The sequence below is a fragment of the Felis catus genome, chromosome B3, assembly GCF_018350175.1.
Source record: "Felis catus isolate Fca126 chromosome B3, F.catus_Fca126_mat1.0, whole genome shotgun sequence".
Classification (NCBI taxonomy): Eukaryota; Metazoa; Chordata; class Mammalia; order Carnivora; family Felidae; genus Felis; species Felis catus.
Window position 1 is genome coordinate 145,019,583 of NC_058373.1, and position 13,126 is coordinate 145,032,708.

The 13,126-nt window shown below is 43.1% G+C and overlaps 1 protein-coding gene across 11 annotated transcripts in view; it reads left to right on the forward strand.

Annotated features, from left to right (window-relative positions):
• MARK3 (microtubule affinity regulating kinase 3) overlaps positions 1-13,126 on the forward strand; it is a 113,482-nt gene that overhangs the window by 82,602 nt on the left and 17,754 nt on the right. For 8 of the 11 annotated variants that reach the window (XM_023256094.2, XM_023256096.2, XM_023256095.2 and 5 more), the window contains 8 exons: positions 1,632-1,688; positions 3,937-4,173; positions 4,336-4,455; positions 5,171-5,270; positions 5,587-5,699; positions 6,224-6,377; positions 10,922-11,139; positions 12,790-12,890. In XM_023256094.2, coding sequence (XP_023111862.1) covers positions 1,632-1,688; positions 3,937-4,173; positions 4,336-4,455; positions 5,171-5,270; positions 5,587-5,699; positions 6,224-6,377; positions 10,922-11,139; positions 12,790-12,890 — 1,100 coding nt within the window. The remainder of the gene's footprint in view (positions 1-1,631; positions 1,689-3,936; positions 4,174-4,335; positions 4,456-5,170; positions 5,271-5,586; positions 5,700-6,223; positions 6,378-10,921; positions 11,140-12,789; positions 12,891-13,126) is intronic. The other 3 variants (XM_023256097.2, XM_023256100.2, XM_023256101.2) reach the window with 2 other exon arrangements.

Sequence of the window (13,126 nt, forward strand, 5' to 3'; positions counted from 1 at the left end):
TTGGGAAAACAAAGCAATGTCATTTTCTCAGTTTTCATGCAGACAGACTAGAACAAGTGTAAATGCTAATCCAAGGTAACAAGTGTTCTAAACCGTATTTTACCATTAGAAATTTTCTATTCTTTGTTGGTTATAAGTGGATCTGATCTGATCTTGTGACTATTCACTTTATGAAGTATGAAGCTGCTTAGTGAAGCCCTGATTTTGGCATCACCTCACCCTAACCCCAGTCCAGCTTCTCCTTGATGCTTGTTTTGAACCAAAATGCAAATTGATAAAACAGCCTGGGGTGCCCGGCCGGCTCAATCAGTAGAGCATGCGACTCTTCAGTGAGCTCATACCACACACTGGGTGCGGAGCCTCCTTAAAAAACAGCCTCTCTGGGGCGCCTGGGTGGCGCAGTCGGTTAAGCGTCCGACTTCAGCCAGGTCACGATCTCGCGGTCTGTGGGCTCGAGCCCCGCGTCAGGCTCTGGGCTGATGGCTCGGAGCCTGGAGCCTGTTTCCGATTCTGTGTCTCCTTCTCTCTCTGCCCCCCCCCCCGTTCATGTTCTGTCTCTCTCTGTCCCAAAAATAAATAAACATTGAAAAAAAATTTAAAAAAAAAAAAAAAAAACAGCCTCTCTGAATGTTTATGTCCAGTGTAGGTGGGTGTGTGGGGCTTACAACTAAAAGCTGATGATGATCTGGAGAAAGCTTTAGAACCCCAGTTTTGTGTATATGTGGTCATACATAGTTACACAGGCATAATACCAACGAAAAGACTAGAAGCAGATACAGTAAAACAACAAGAGATGTTATGAGTCATGTACTTATATATACCTTTCTGTATTTCCTAAAATTCCTATAATGAGCATCTAAAACTTTCATATTTAGAAAAGGAGACTTCTTAAAAAGTTAGGCGGAAGTGTGAAATTTCAGCAAAATAGTTGTTTAATCAGCAGTACTAATCACAGGAATAATCCAAAGTGGACTAAATAAAAGCATACCATTTGCTGAGTGTGGAAGGGACCCTGACCGATGGAGCACACAACCATTCCATAGTTTGTAGTTCATATGTTACAACATTTACTCTTCCACTTTGAGGAAGAGGAAACTGATCCTCAGAGAGGTGAAGTAAGTTTTGCTGTCTTTGCACCCGCATCAGCTAAAAGGAAGAGAGTGTTATAAGGAGCAGTCTGACTGGGAAGAGAAATGATTAACAGAGGAGACCCGACCTGGATGGACGCCTGACCATTGATAGTCTGTAACTGCCAGTTTGGTTTTGAGTTAATTACATGAGTGTGGGAAGCTTGCACCCGAGCCGTCCGATCCTGGGTCTGGGGACAAAGAGGGTCCTCAAGATCCTGGTGATTTGTTGGACCCTGGCACCATTCCCAAAGAACTGGAATGTCAAGGGGTAGGTCCCAAAGGAGACTTTACAGTTAAAACTAGAGAGCAGCGAAAACATCCTCACCCTTCTCTTCTCACCCTCACCCCTGAATTTCTCCGAATTGGAAAGCTCAAAGCACAAGAAAATTATTTTCAGAGATCCACACATTCAGGTGATCGCTAAGTACTCGGCATGTGTGAACATCAACGGAGTCTTTTCTTCTTAATGATGATTAATAACCTTGTGTCTCTCCTGTGCAGATAGTGTCTGCAGTCCAGTACTGCCACCAAAAGCGGATTGTTCACAGAGACCTCAAGGTGAGTTGCGGGGCCCTTAGGCTGTGAGCGTGTGCTCTATCTGCGTGCACTTGGTTTTCCTAGTGGTCACAGATTAGACTGTGTTATTAAATCAGAAAAAAATAGATCCTATAATAATTGATCCTTTTAATCAGGTTTTGGTATTAAAAAGAAAGAAGTGGGAAGTTTATTAAAAATATTTTACATTTCAGTTAACGTAGCTCATAGCTGGTCTCTGGAGAAAAACCACCATGCTGCCAAACAGCTGGGGGCCTCCGAGACGTGTGCTGTCACGTGCACAATGCCCTCCGCGCCACCTGGCCCCCTCTGTTTCTCTGGTCAGCATTGTCTTCTGTTAACAGCAGTGCCGTTGGAGACCTGCTGCACCATCCTTCCTTCGCCTCTGCCCTCGCTCTTGGCATAGGATAAGGTTTTCTAGTTTCCACCAGGCAGGAACTCCTTTGGTTTCCCAGAGTAAGCTGTACCACATGCCCCCTTCCTGTTGTTACGGTCAGTAGGTTGGCCGTGCAGGCCCTGCCTCTGGGTCCTGGGTCCTGACTCCTGTTTCTTCATCCACCCTCTCTACCTGCTGGCTCCTCACCAGCAGCCTTTACAAAAACATGCTCAAGTCTGTACTACCTTCCACCAAAACACCTCTTCACCCCACGTCCCCTTCCAGATACCCTCCGTTTTCTCTCTCTGCCTTTGCCACATATCTCCCCAAACATTGTCCACATTCCTCCCTGTTTCCCATACCCACCCGTGCTGCTTTCGCACCTGCGCTGGTAGCTGCAGTGGCCACCTGCATGCTGGCGAGTCCTGGATCCATGCCCGCAGCCAGAGCTGTCTTCTGCAGTCTGGTGCCCAGCTGTCTGACCACACCACCTGTGCCCCTGCTCAGGTCCACAGCCTGCCTTCTTCATCTGTGCCCCAGAATGTTCACCTCTCGTTCTGGTGCTTGTGTCCCCCGGTGCCTCAGTCTCCTTTGCTCTGCTGCCCTCTCAGCCCCCAGGCCCTTTTGCTAAACCTGTCTTGAGCACACTCTTCTCTGTCCCTGTTACTACTGTTCTCATCTAGACCACCAGCATCTTGTACACTAGCTTCTTGCTTGGTCTTCCCTGCTTCCAATCTTGCTTCTCCCTGTCCTGTCTGTTTTACACATTACAACCACAGTGGTCTTTTAAGAACACAAATAACATTGTCGCTTTCCTGTTTGAGTGACTCTTTAATGGCTTTCCATTGCCATTAGGTTGAAAACTCAAACTTCCTACCAGTCACTCAACTGGCCCTTTGTGATTCAGCCATCGCCATATCCCCTGCACCTCTTTTCCATATACTGTCTTTCAGTTTCTTGAGTAAAACATGGCCTATCTTTCCTCCTGGGTTTTCAGACTGTATTCTGCGGGCCAACACACCCACTACTATTGACCAAGCCTCCAGGCAGTGGCTTTGATTTCGCCCCTCTAGGAGACCTTTCTGCTCCTTCAGTGCTAGGCCCACAACTCCCCACACCTCCTGTCTTGGCACTCAGGTCAGAGTGTGGCTACTTGACTTTCTGCCTTTCCCCCCCCAACCTATGAGCTCTTTGAGGGCAAGACCCCATCTATCTTATTCATCATTGTACGTCCAGACACCATGTCTGTTCCTGGTATGTGATTGGCACGTGGTAAATGTTTGTTGAAATAAATGAAAGTGGCTGGCTCTGTATCTTCTATGAGGCCTAGGTTCTCCCTCGCCAGTAATAGCCATTGCACAGCTCTTTGGCAGTTTTTATGAAACATGGTTGTCCACTTAAAACAAGTTTTCATTTTTTAAAAGCTGTTTATCATTATTAATTGAAAAGCTATTTCAAGGGTTGTTGTTGTTTGTTTTTTTTGTTTTTTATCATGGGCATTGGTTGTTTAAATTATTGCCAATTAATCTATACCTCATATCTGTTACTGGTTGTTAATGTTCAAAAAAACTAGAAATTCTGGGCGCCTGGCTGGCTTAATCAGTAGAGCATCTGACTCTTGGTCCCAGGGTTGTGAGTTTGAGCCCACATTGGGCGTGGCAATTACTTAAAAAAAAAAAAAAAGAATTAGAAATTCTAATTGTCTTCAGGGCTGTTTTTTTTTTTTTCCTCTAGAAAGAATGTTTTCTCATTTTATTCATTAGGATATATTAACTTGATATCATTACAGAAAGCTTTTATGAAATGCCTAATTCTATCACAGTTCTAATTATATTTTGGTTAAATTTCATTTTTGTCTTGATGTTTTCCCTCTAGGCCGAAAATCTATTGTTAGATGCTGATATGAACATTAAAATAGCTGACTTTGGTTTTAGCAATGAATTTACTGTTGGCAGTAAACTGGATACGTTTTGTGGCAGTCCTCCATATGCAGCCCCAGAGCTCTTCCAGGGCAAGAAATACGACGGGCCAGAAGTGGACGTGTGGAGCCTGGGCGTCATCCTCTACACTCTTGTCAGCGGGTCGCTCCCCTTTGACGGACAGAACCTAAAGGTATTAGAACCAGTTGCATCCACGTTCTTCAGAATGCAAAAGATTTTATAAAATGATGAGGGTTGATATTATAAGAATCTGTCAGTATCATGGGGTCTCACTGGTTCTTTTTTAACCTAAAAGTTGACTCACTAGTTTTCTTTCCTCCCTCCATCCCCAAAGGAACTGAGAGAAAGAGTATTAAGAGGGAAATACAGAATCCCTTTCTACATGTCCACAGACTGTGAAAACCTTCTCAAACGTTTCCTGGTGCTAAATCCAATAAAACGAGGCACTCTAGAGGTAATTGCATAAGTGCAAAGTAAGTAACAACTTTGGAGGGTCTTTAAGGTATTTGTAGAACTTTGCTTGGTTTGTATGAGAATACTGCCCTGGGGCTTTTAAAGCAGGAATTGAGGCATTAAAACTTTTTTTTTTTTTTTTTTTTTTTAGCTTTTTTTAACGTTTATTTATTTTTGAGAGAAAGAGACAGAGTGGGAGAGGGGCAGAGAGAGAGGGAGACACAGAATCGGAAGCAGGCTCCAGGCTCTGAGCTGTCAGCACAGAGCCCCAACATGGGGCTCGAACTCACAAACAGTGGAATCAGATCTGAGCTGAAGTTGGACGCCCAACTGGACTGAGTCACCCAGGTTCCCCAAAACATTTTTTTAATGTTTATTTATTTATTTTGAGAGTGAGAGAGGGACCACACACACGTGAGCATGCAGGGGATTGGCGGGGGCGGGGGGGGGGGGGTGGGCAGAGAATCCCAAGCAGGCTCCATGCTGTCAGCACAGAGCCCGTTGTGAGCCTTGATCTCACAAGACTGTGATATCATGAACTGAGCTGAAAACAAGAGTCGGACGTTCACTGGCTGAGCCACTCAGGCACCCAGAAACATTTTTTTAAAGTTACCTTTTGAGCTGTAATCCATGAAATGTTGAAAATAATTTTTTCTAAATATTGTGGTTATTAGCATGTTTTATTTTATGCTGCTAATGAACAGTTCACCTTTCAGCAAATCATGAAGGACAGGTGGATCAACGCAGGGCACGAAGAAGATGAACTTAAACCATTTGTTGAACCAGAACTGGACATCTCAGACCAGAAGAGAATAGGTAATTACTCTGTGCCTCCATGCTTGTGTGTGTGCAAGTGACATACTTCTGTTTTGACTCATATGGATACACCTCAGATGTGAACGGTGGGAAGCGAAACATAAGTTATATGAGTCAGCTTATCTGTTTTGTCACATTAGGAACTCACCTGTAGTTTCCTGTGTTATCCCTTAGTTACTCAGAAGTAAACCAACCGCCCATTTAAATTAGAAAATCTATGATGTTTAGAGTCGAGTAAAGGAAATTATTTTAATATCTAACACAGTGATTTCGTATCCAGACAAAACACATCAACTGTATTATGCCCTTCTTTTAGATATTATGGTGGGAATGGGATATTCACAAGAAGAAATTCAAGAATCTCTTAGTAAAATGAAATATGATGAAATCACAGCTACATATTTGTTGTTGGGAAGAAAATCTTCAGAGGTAAGAGTAATTGGAAAAAGCTAATACAACTTTTATGTAAATGATCAGTTTCAAAAGCTCTTTTCTTAGTGTTTATTTTGTTAACATGTATAACATTGGGTATGTAATTTTGAAATTGGCCTGCAAAGGATGAACCTAACTGCTATCACCTTTAGGAGCGCCTGTTTCAACTTTGAGATGGTAACTGTAACATTGGATGTTGTCACAGACATGAACATCATAAGTTAGCCTGTGGCCATTAATGGTTTGGAAGTGATATAAAGTATCAGGTGAAGTAAATAGAGAGTGTTTTACGTTATTTGAAAAAGCCTAAAAAGGTCATAAATACCCGTCCTTTCATGAGCTTTTCAGCAGTCAGAAAAACACGTCTGCCCAAATGTAAGGTTGTCGTTTTTGTACATGGTGCTTCTTCATCTGTGAATGAACTGTTTGTGAGAGGTTTATGTGTTACGAGAAGTTTAGTTTCCTAACGTACCATTTGGGTCCGTGTTGTGGTTTGCTCTGTTCTTCTCATTTTCTCTCAGCTGGATGCTAGTGACTCCAGTTCTAGCAGCAATCTCTCACTTGCTAAGGTTAGGCCAAGCAGTGACCTCAACAACAGCACTGGCCAGTCTCCTCACCACAAGGTGCAGAGAAGTGTTTCTTCCAGCCAGAAGCAGAGGCGATACAGTGACCATGGTAAGTTTGAGACTGTTCCACTGTGTTTTCCTTGAGTCTCCCCTTACACAAGAGGCCTCCTAACATTGGGAAGCATCCTTTTGCTTAAGGCCTGTCAGGGTGGGAAAGTGACTTGATTTCCCTTCAGGACTTTTATTTCCTACCAGTCCTGCCAGTGTTGGCCTGATCATCTCCAGGCTCTGATCTCCTTGGTACATTCAGTCCTCTGGGACTCTCGCTTCAGTCTCTGGTTCTCTGTTCACTCCCCTCCCCATCTCTGCATCAGACTTACTTTCCCGAGCATTATTGTCCAGCACTTTCTGCCGTGATGAAAATGTTCTGGATCGATGGTGTCCAACAGAGTAGCCAGTAGCTACACTTGGCTGTTGGGCACTTGAACCAGGGAAATGGTTTTCAGTTTTGTTTAAGTTAAATTTATGTAGCTACACGTGGCCAGCCATAGAGAATGCATAGTACCCCAATTTTGCCTTACTTGGTTTAAATTTTTGACCTGGGTCATTGTCAGGTGCACTATGGCCATTGGTGTGTCTGAACACCCTCACTCTTAACATATTCACCATGGAAGTGAATTTTTCGTGAGACTCGGGACCCTAAGAGATGTTGGATACCAAATTTAACAGTTATTCTACCTTCAAGGCAACCCTGTGTTGGAATCCAGACACTCTAGCATGGATGTGTGTTTATTCGCCTGTAACCTGTGAATGTTAATGTTGCAGGTATTTCTTTAATTCCAGCATTTTAAGATCCAGGAACCTAGACCAGTTGGCCTGATCCTAACTTTTAAAAATACATCCTTGGGGCGCCTGGGTGGCTCAGTCGGTTAAGCGGCCGACTTCGGCTCAAGTCATGATCTCACGGTCCGTGAGTTCTAGCCCCGCGTCGGGCTCTGTGCTGACAGCTCAGAGCCTGGAGCCTGCTTCAGATTCTGTGTCTCCCTCTCTCTGACCCTCCCCTGTTCATGCTGTGTCTCTCCCTGTGTCAAAAATAAATAAACGTTAAATTTTTTTTTTTTTTAAATAAAATTAAAAAAAAATAAAAATACATCCTCTCGGGACGCCTGAGTGGCTCAGTTGGTTAAGTGACTGACTTCGCCTCAGGTCATAATCTCACAGTTTGTGAGTTCGAGCCCCACATTGGGCTTTGTGCTGACAGCTCAGAACCCGGAGCCTGTTTCGGATTCTGTGTCTCCCCCTCTCTCTACCCCTCCCCTGCTCACGCTCTGTGTCTCTCTGTCTCTCAATAATAAATAAATGTTAAAAAAAAATTATTAAAAAAAATTATAAAAATACATCCTCTCACGGAACACCCATTTATTTTTTGTTCAGTTCATTTCCCTTCTCTGGACTTTGTCCGCTTTCATTCTTTCACCTTGAGTTTTGGCGCTTGACGGTGGCACAGAACATTCCCATGTGGATAGCTTTGGCTTTGTACCAGGAGCGATGACACTTTGCTCAGTGTCCGTTTCTCTTCCTGTTGATGTGCCGCCTGTCTGTGTGATCTGGGCTGGTGCAGCACCATGTACTGAAGCTGCCGGTAAACTGTGAGCGTGTCTGCTATTCTAGGACGTAACTGAGAGCCGAGGACCCATTCTGACACTAGGTATTGTGCACATCGCATTTGTAAACCAAGTGTTGATCTGGGTCTCTGTTTCTGTCCATGTTCAGATTAGTTGTTAAGGAGGGATTTTCAGCACCTCTAGACAACAAGGCATTTAGCAAAATGCATCCAGATTGCTCTGGACCATCCAGTTTAAAGGGAATTATTCCTAAAGTCTTGGAGGGGAAAAACCTGGTAATAGAGTTTTCTCCTGTCTCTAGTGACGATCTTAATGAGTTCATTCTTCTGTAAGCATATATATTCCGTTTGGATTGGTAATGCCTTTCTCGCCCAGTTCAGAAAATTTTAGAGCTAAGAAGAGCATTAGACATGGTGTCAGACACTCACCAAACCTCCAATTTTATCAAGAGGGCCCACCACATCTCCCAGGGTTACAAGGATGTGGGAGTACCTGTGGCAGCATGCCCGGACTTCAGGGGCCAGGTCCCGTGGCTCTGCCCACTGACCCACTGATTGCCTCAGGGAGTGCTCTTTGTGTGATGATAACGATCCTTCCTTCTTGGAGCCTCTAATAGCAAAAAGTTCATGAAAGCCACCTCGTTGGCTCCATTAGTGGAGCCCGCAGCTCTTGATCTCAGAATTGTGAGTTCGAGCCCCATGTTGGGCACGGAGCCTACTTAAAAAAAAAAAAAAAAAAATAGTACCAAAAAATTTTCATAAAAAGAATATTTCCAGAAATCCAAGTATATATAGAAAGTCACCCAATTCTGTGTTGTTGTTTTTTGTTCTTTATGGGGATGAAGATGGTGGTCAGCAAAGGAAAGATTTTGTTATACCTCTGGCTGTGTAGTTTTAAGGGCTAAGAATGAGGTAAATTCCAAATGCAACATCTAGTAAAGCACACTCACTTGGTACTGAGTAAAGGCAGACAAGCCTACAGCTAACCCCGCTTTCAGCTTGTCCTTCCTCTTCCTTCTCCCCTTGTTTCCTCCTTCCAGATGCCAGCTGTTTATATAGGCCTGGTTCTATGAAAGTATAACTTAACTTTTATCTGTGGTTCTTAATTTGGGTCCCAGGTGTGAACGCCTGGGATGTGTGCACATATTTTTCTAGGAAAGGTGATATTCGTTTGATTTTCAAAGCGTTCTTTGTCTTAGGGGGAAAAAAAGTAAAGAATCACTGGCTTATTACTCTGGGGCACTGGAGCAGTTTGGTAGTGATCAGAAAAAAATAAATCTGTATCCATTTCTCACATCTTACACAAGGGTGGGTTCCACTTGGAATGAAGATGGAAATGTGAAAAACATGGAAATAGTGAAAGAAAACACGAGATAATTTGCTTTTCGCGTTGTAACTTGGACTAGTGACGGTCATTCTGACCGAAACCCCAACACTAATAGTTATGAAAGAAAAGACATGTTTACCAAGTTTGACTACATAAAAATCACATTTCTCTGTGAGACAGCCACATCACGGAACACTACTCAGCAATAAAAAGGAACAAAGTATTGATAGGTGCAACCATTTGCATAGATCTCAAAGGAACTACACGGAATGGAAAAAAATCTCAAAAGGTATTATGAAATTGATTCCATTCATGTAACATTCTGGAAAGGAGAGAATGAGGGATGGAGACCAGACCAGTGATTACCAGGGTTTAGGGAGCTGGAGGCCACGGTGGAGGAGGTGGCTGTGCTGGCAAAGGCAGTCCACACAGTCCTCGGGACAGGACTGCTCTGGCGTGACTGGTGTTGGCCCGGATTTACCAACCAGGTGGTAAATGTGCGTTGGAGCTCAGCTTGCCCCGGACGCAAGTGGCTCTGGTGAGACCACGCGGTCTGAGCCAAGTTTCAGAGCAGATCAGCAGTAACCCTGAAAGTGCAGGATGTCCTTAGCTGCCTCATGATTTTGCAAAGAAAGATAAGTGTTAAGGGTAGTATCACGCTTGCTTGGTTAATTCTTTGTCTGATGTGGTAAATTTCCCAAACTGGAAGCTTAGTTTTTTTCCTCCCATAAATAAAAACAAACTTTTGTTTACTTTTAATTCAGTTCCAAATAGATTTACCATTTAGATTTTGTCCAAAAAGTAGTTTTCTTCTACCCCACCCCAACCCCTTTTTAGTACACCTAACATATAAAGTCTCTTCTACTATAAATGATGAGCATTTGGTGCCATTCTTGAAGATGACCACTGGACAGTATACATAATGAATATATGAGTTATATATGAGTTTGTTCATTTCCAAAATGCTTTGAACTCCAAATTTCCTGTGCTGCCATCAGACTCTCCTGATGCTATTTTGTAGGATATCGGTTAATTGCCCATCCAGGATGTACCTAGGCACACTCCTCCTGGGGTGGGGTGTGATTGGGAACCTCTGCCGCCTTTCCTCCCTGTCGCTTGCATGAGGAACATGCTTTCCTCTGCCTGTGTCACCTTTCCCTGTCTACTCAAATTCCTGTTTATCTAGAAGATTCCGAATGCTTTACAAAAGATCCAGGATAACACTTCAGAAGTAATGACCCATAAGTCTGTACTGTTCTGTTCCAAAAGGTGAACGCATCTCGTGTACAAAAAAGGATAACTAAGGTTCCCTCAGATGTACCAGGTGAAGTAGTTCACGCTGCCATGATACACATGCACCTGCTTAGTTTGTTTGTTATTTGTACAGTAACACTCTAGAGATTGTTTCAGTGGACAACTCTCCCTGAAGGTATTTCTGAAGCACAAATACTATACGAACTTACTAATAATTTTTTTTTTAATTTTTCAATAGAAAGGGACAAAAGTGAAATTTCAAAATTGAATTCATTGTATAAGGAAGGACATTATATATACATGGTGGGAAATCTCTTACAGGATTTTACTGTCTTGTATTTTCTTAGATGATAGCAGTCTTGGGTCATCTTATTAGATACATTGGTTTTCACAGACTAAAATATAAAACTATATTCTGGCTTTTAAAAAGTAAACTGTTTTATTTTAGCTGGACCAGCTATTCCTTCAGTTGTGGCGTATCCAAAAAGGAGTCAGACCAGCACTGCAGATAGTGACCTCAAAGAAGACGGAATTCCTTCCCGGAAAACAAGCGGCAGTGCTGTCGGAGGAAAGGGAACTGCTCCAGCCAGCCCCATGCTTGGGAATGCAAGTAATCCCAATAAGGCTGACATTCCTGAACGCAAGAAAAGCTCTACTGTCCCTAGTGTAAGTATTGTTAAACTGTAGAGCGTTCCTAAGATTGTAGGGTTAGGGTGGTCTAGACATTTTACTCCTGTGTTCTCAACTACCTGCAGTGCTGTCCCCACCGGGCCACCATGCTCAGTCTCCCCCCTGTAGAGATCACTTTCAATACCTGTGTTGAAGGGGTTTCTTGCTGCACCCCATCCCACTAGATTAGTGACCCGATCTTTTGTGTCAAGGGCTGTTTCTGGTTATTCCACAAACATCTGAGCTTTAGGTTGTATCAGGTCCTGAGAAATAGAAATGCCTCATAGTCTGAGGAAATAAAACCAAATGATGACAGTGCAGACAAGAAACCGCAGACAGAAGATGCCTAACGGGTTCTGTGCAGGACTCTGGGAGATCTGATTGCCTGAGGGCCAGGGATGTGGGGGCCAAGGATGTGGTGTGCATCTTCAAAGGGCTCTGACAATAAAGAACATTTGACCAAGTCCTTACCTTGTGCCAAGGACTGTGCCAAATGCTTTTGCATGTACTAGCTAAATTTTAAGGTGGAAAAAAATGAAGAAAAATTAGTCTTTGCCTAAAATTATATTGTTGATCTGAGTCCATCTCTTAATCCGTATCCTTAACAAAATCCCCTTTAAATAGGTAGTATTTGTTAAAGTCTGTTCGGTTTCAGGAACTTTTCTGTGAATTGAAATGTGTTCTATCTGACCTAATATAGTAATTCTTATTCTTAGCACTCCTGAAGTAATTCTAGAAAGAATTTGCAGAGAATATACAGTCTGAGGGATATTCTGTGACCACATTTTTTTTTCCTGCAAAGTTAACAATGACACAGCCCTCCCTCTACCTCAAAAAAAAAAAACAACCCCAGAGTGAGGGACCCACATGGAAGCTCTGCTGCTGCTTTTAGGAGGCTTTTGTATGTGCTGTTCTGGGGATAGGAGCTCATGACAGAGGTCAAAGGGTTTTGTCTGCTCCATCCTCTGACCTTGCGTTCTATCAGAGTAAACCCTGTGTGAAAGGGTTTTTTGTTTTTGTTTTTGTTTGTTTTTTAATAATGTTTATTTTGAGAGAGAGCAAGAGAGCACGCGCGAGCCTGTGAGCAGGGGAGGAGCAGAGAGAGGGAGAAAGAGAATCTCAAACAGACTCCACAGTCACTGTCAGTGCGGAACCCACTGTGGGGCCAGAACTCACGAACTGTGAGATCATGACCTGAGCCGAAATCCAGAGTCGGTTCCTTAACTGAGCTGCCCAGGCATCCTGTAAAAGGTTTTTTATTGGCTTTCTAATTCCATAAAATTGGTTTGTCATGTCATAGCCCTACAATTTAAATTCAGTCTCCAGTGGCACCTAGGTGGCTCTGTCAGTTAAGTGTCCAAACTTCGGCTCAGGTCATGATCTCATGGTCCCTGGGTTCAAGCCCCATGTCGGGCTCTGTGCTGACAGCTCGGAGCCTGGAGCCTGCTCCGGATTCTGTTTCCCTCTCTCCCTGCCCCTCCCCCATTCATGTGCACACATGTGCTCTTTCTCAAAAATAAATAAGCATTACAAATAAATTTAAAAATAAGGATTAAATTGTGTGTATTTAGGTAAGAATTTTTTTCTCATTGTACTATACTTATTTCTAAATGGTTTAAGACAAAAATGGGCCCCCCTTTTTTATAGAGTAATACAGCAGCTGGTGGAATGACACGGCGCAATACTTACGTCTGCAGTGAAAGAACTACAGCCGACAGACATTCAGTAATTCAGAATGGGAAAGAAAGGTACGAAATTTTACCTGTTTGCAAGAAAATTTGTTTTTCGCAAAAGAAATGGAAGTTACTTCTTAGTTTTTAGAATCAAAATTCAGATGATAATCGTGAAGTGTTCTTCATGGTAAGTTAAATTTAAGTGCAGATTTTTAAGTGAGACACTAGACTTCCAAATTCCTCTTACTGTCCAGAGCCTGTCCTCCTGGCAGGCTGCGTGTGATGGTTGAAAGGGTTGGGTTAAACCAGAG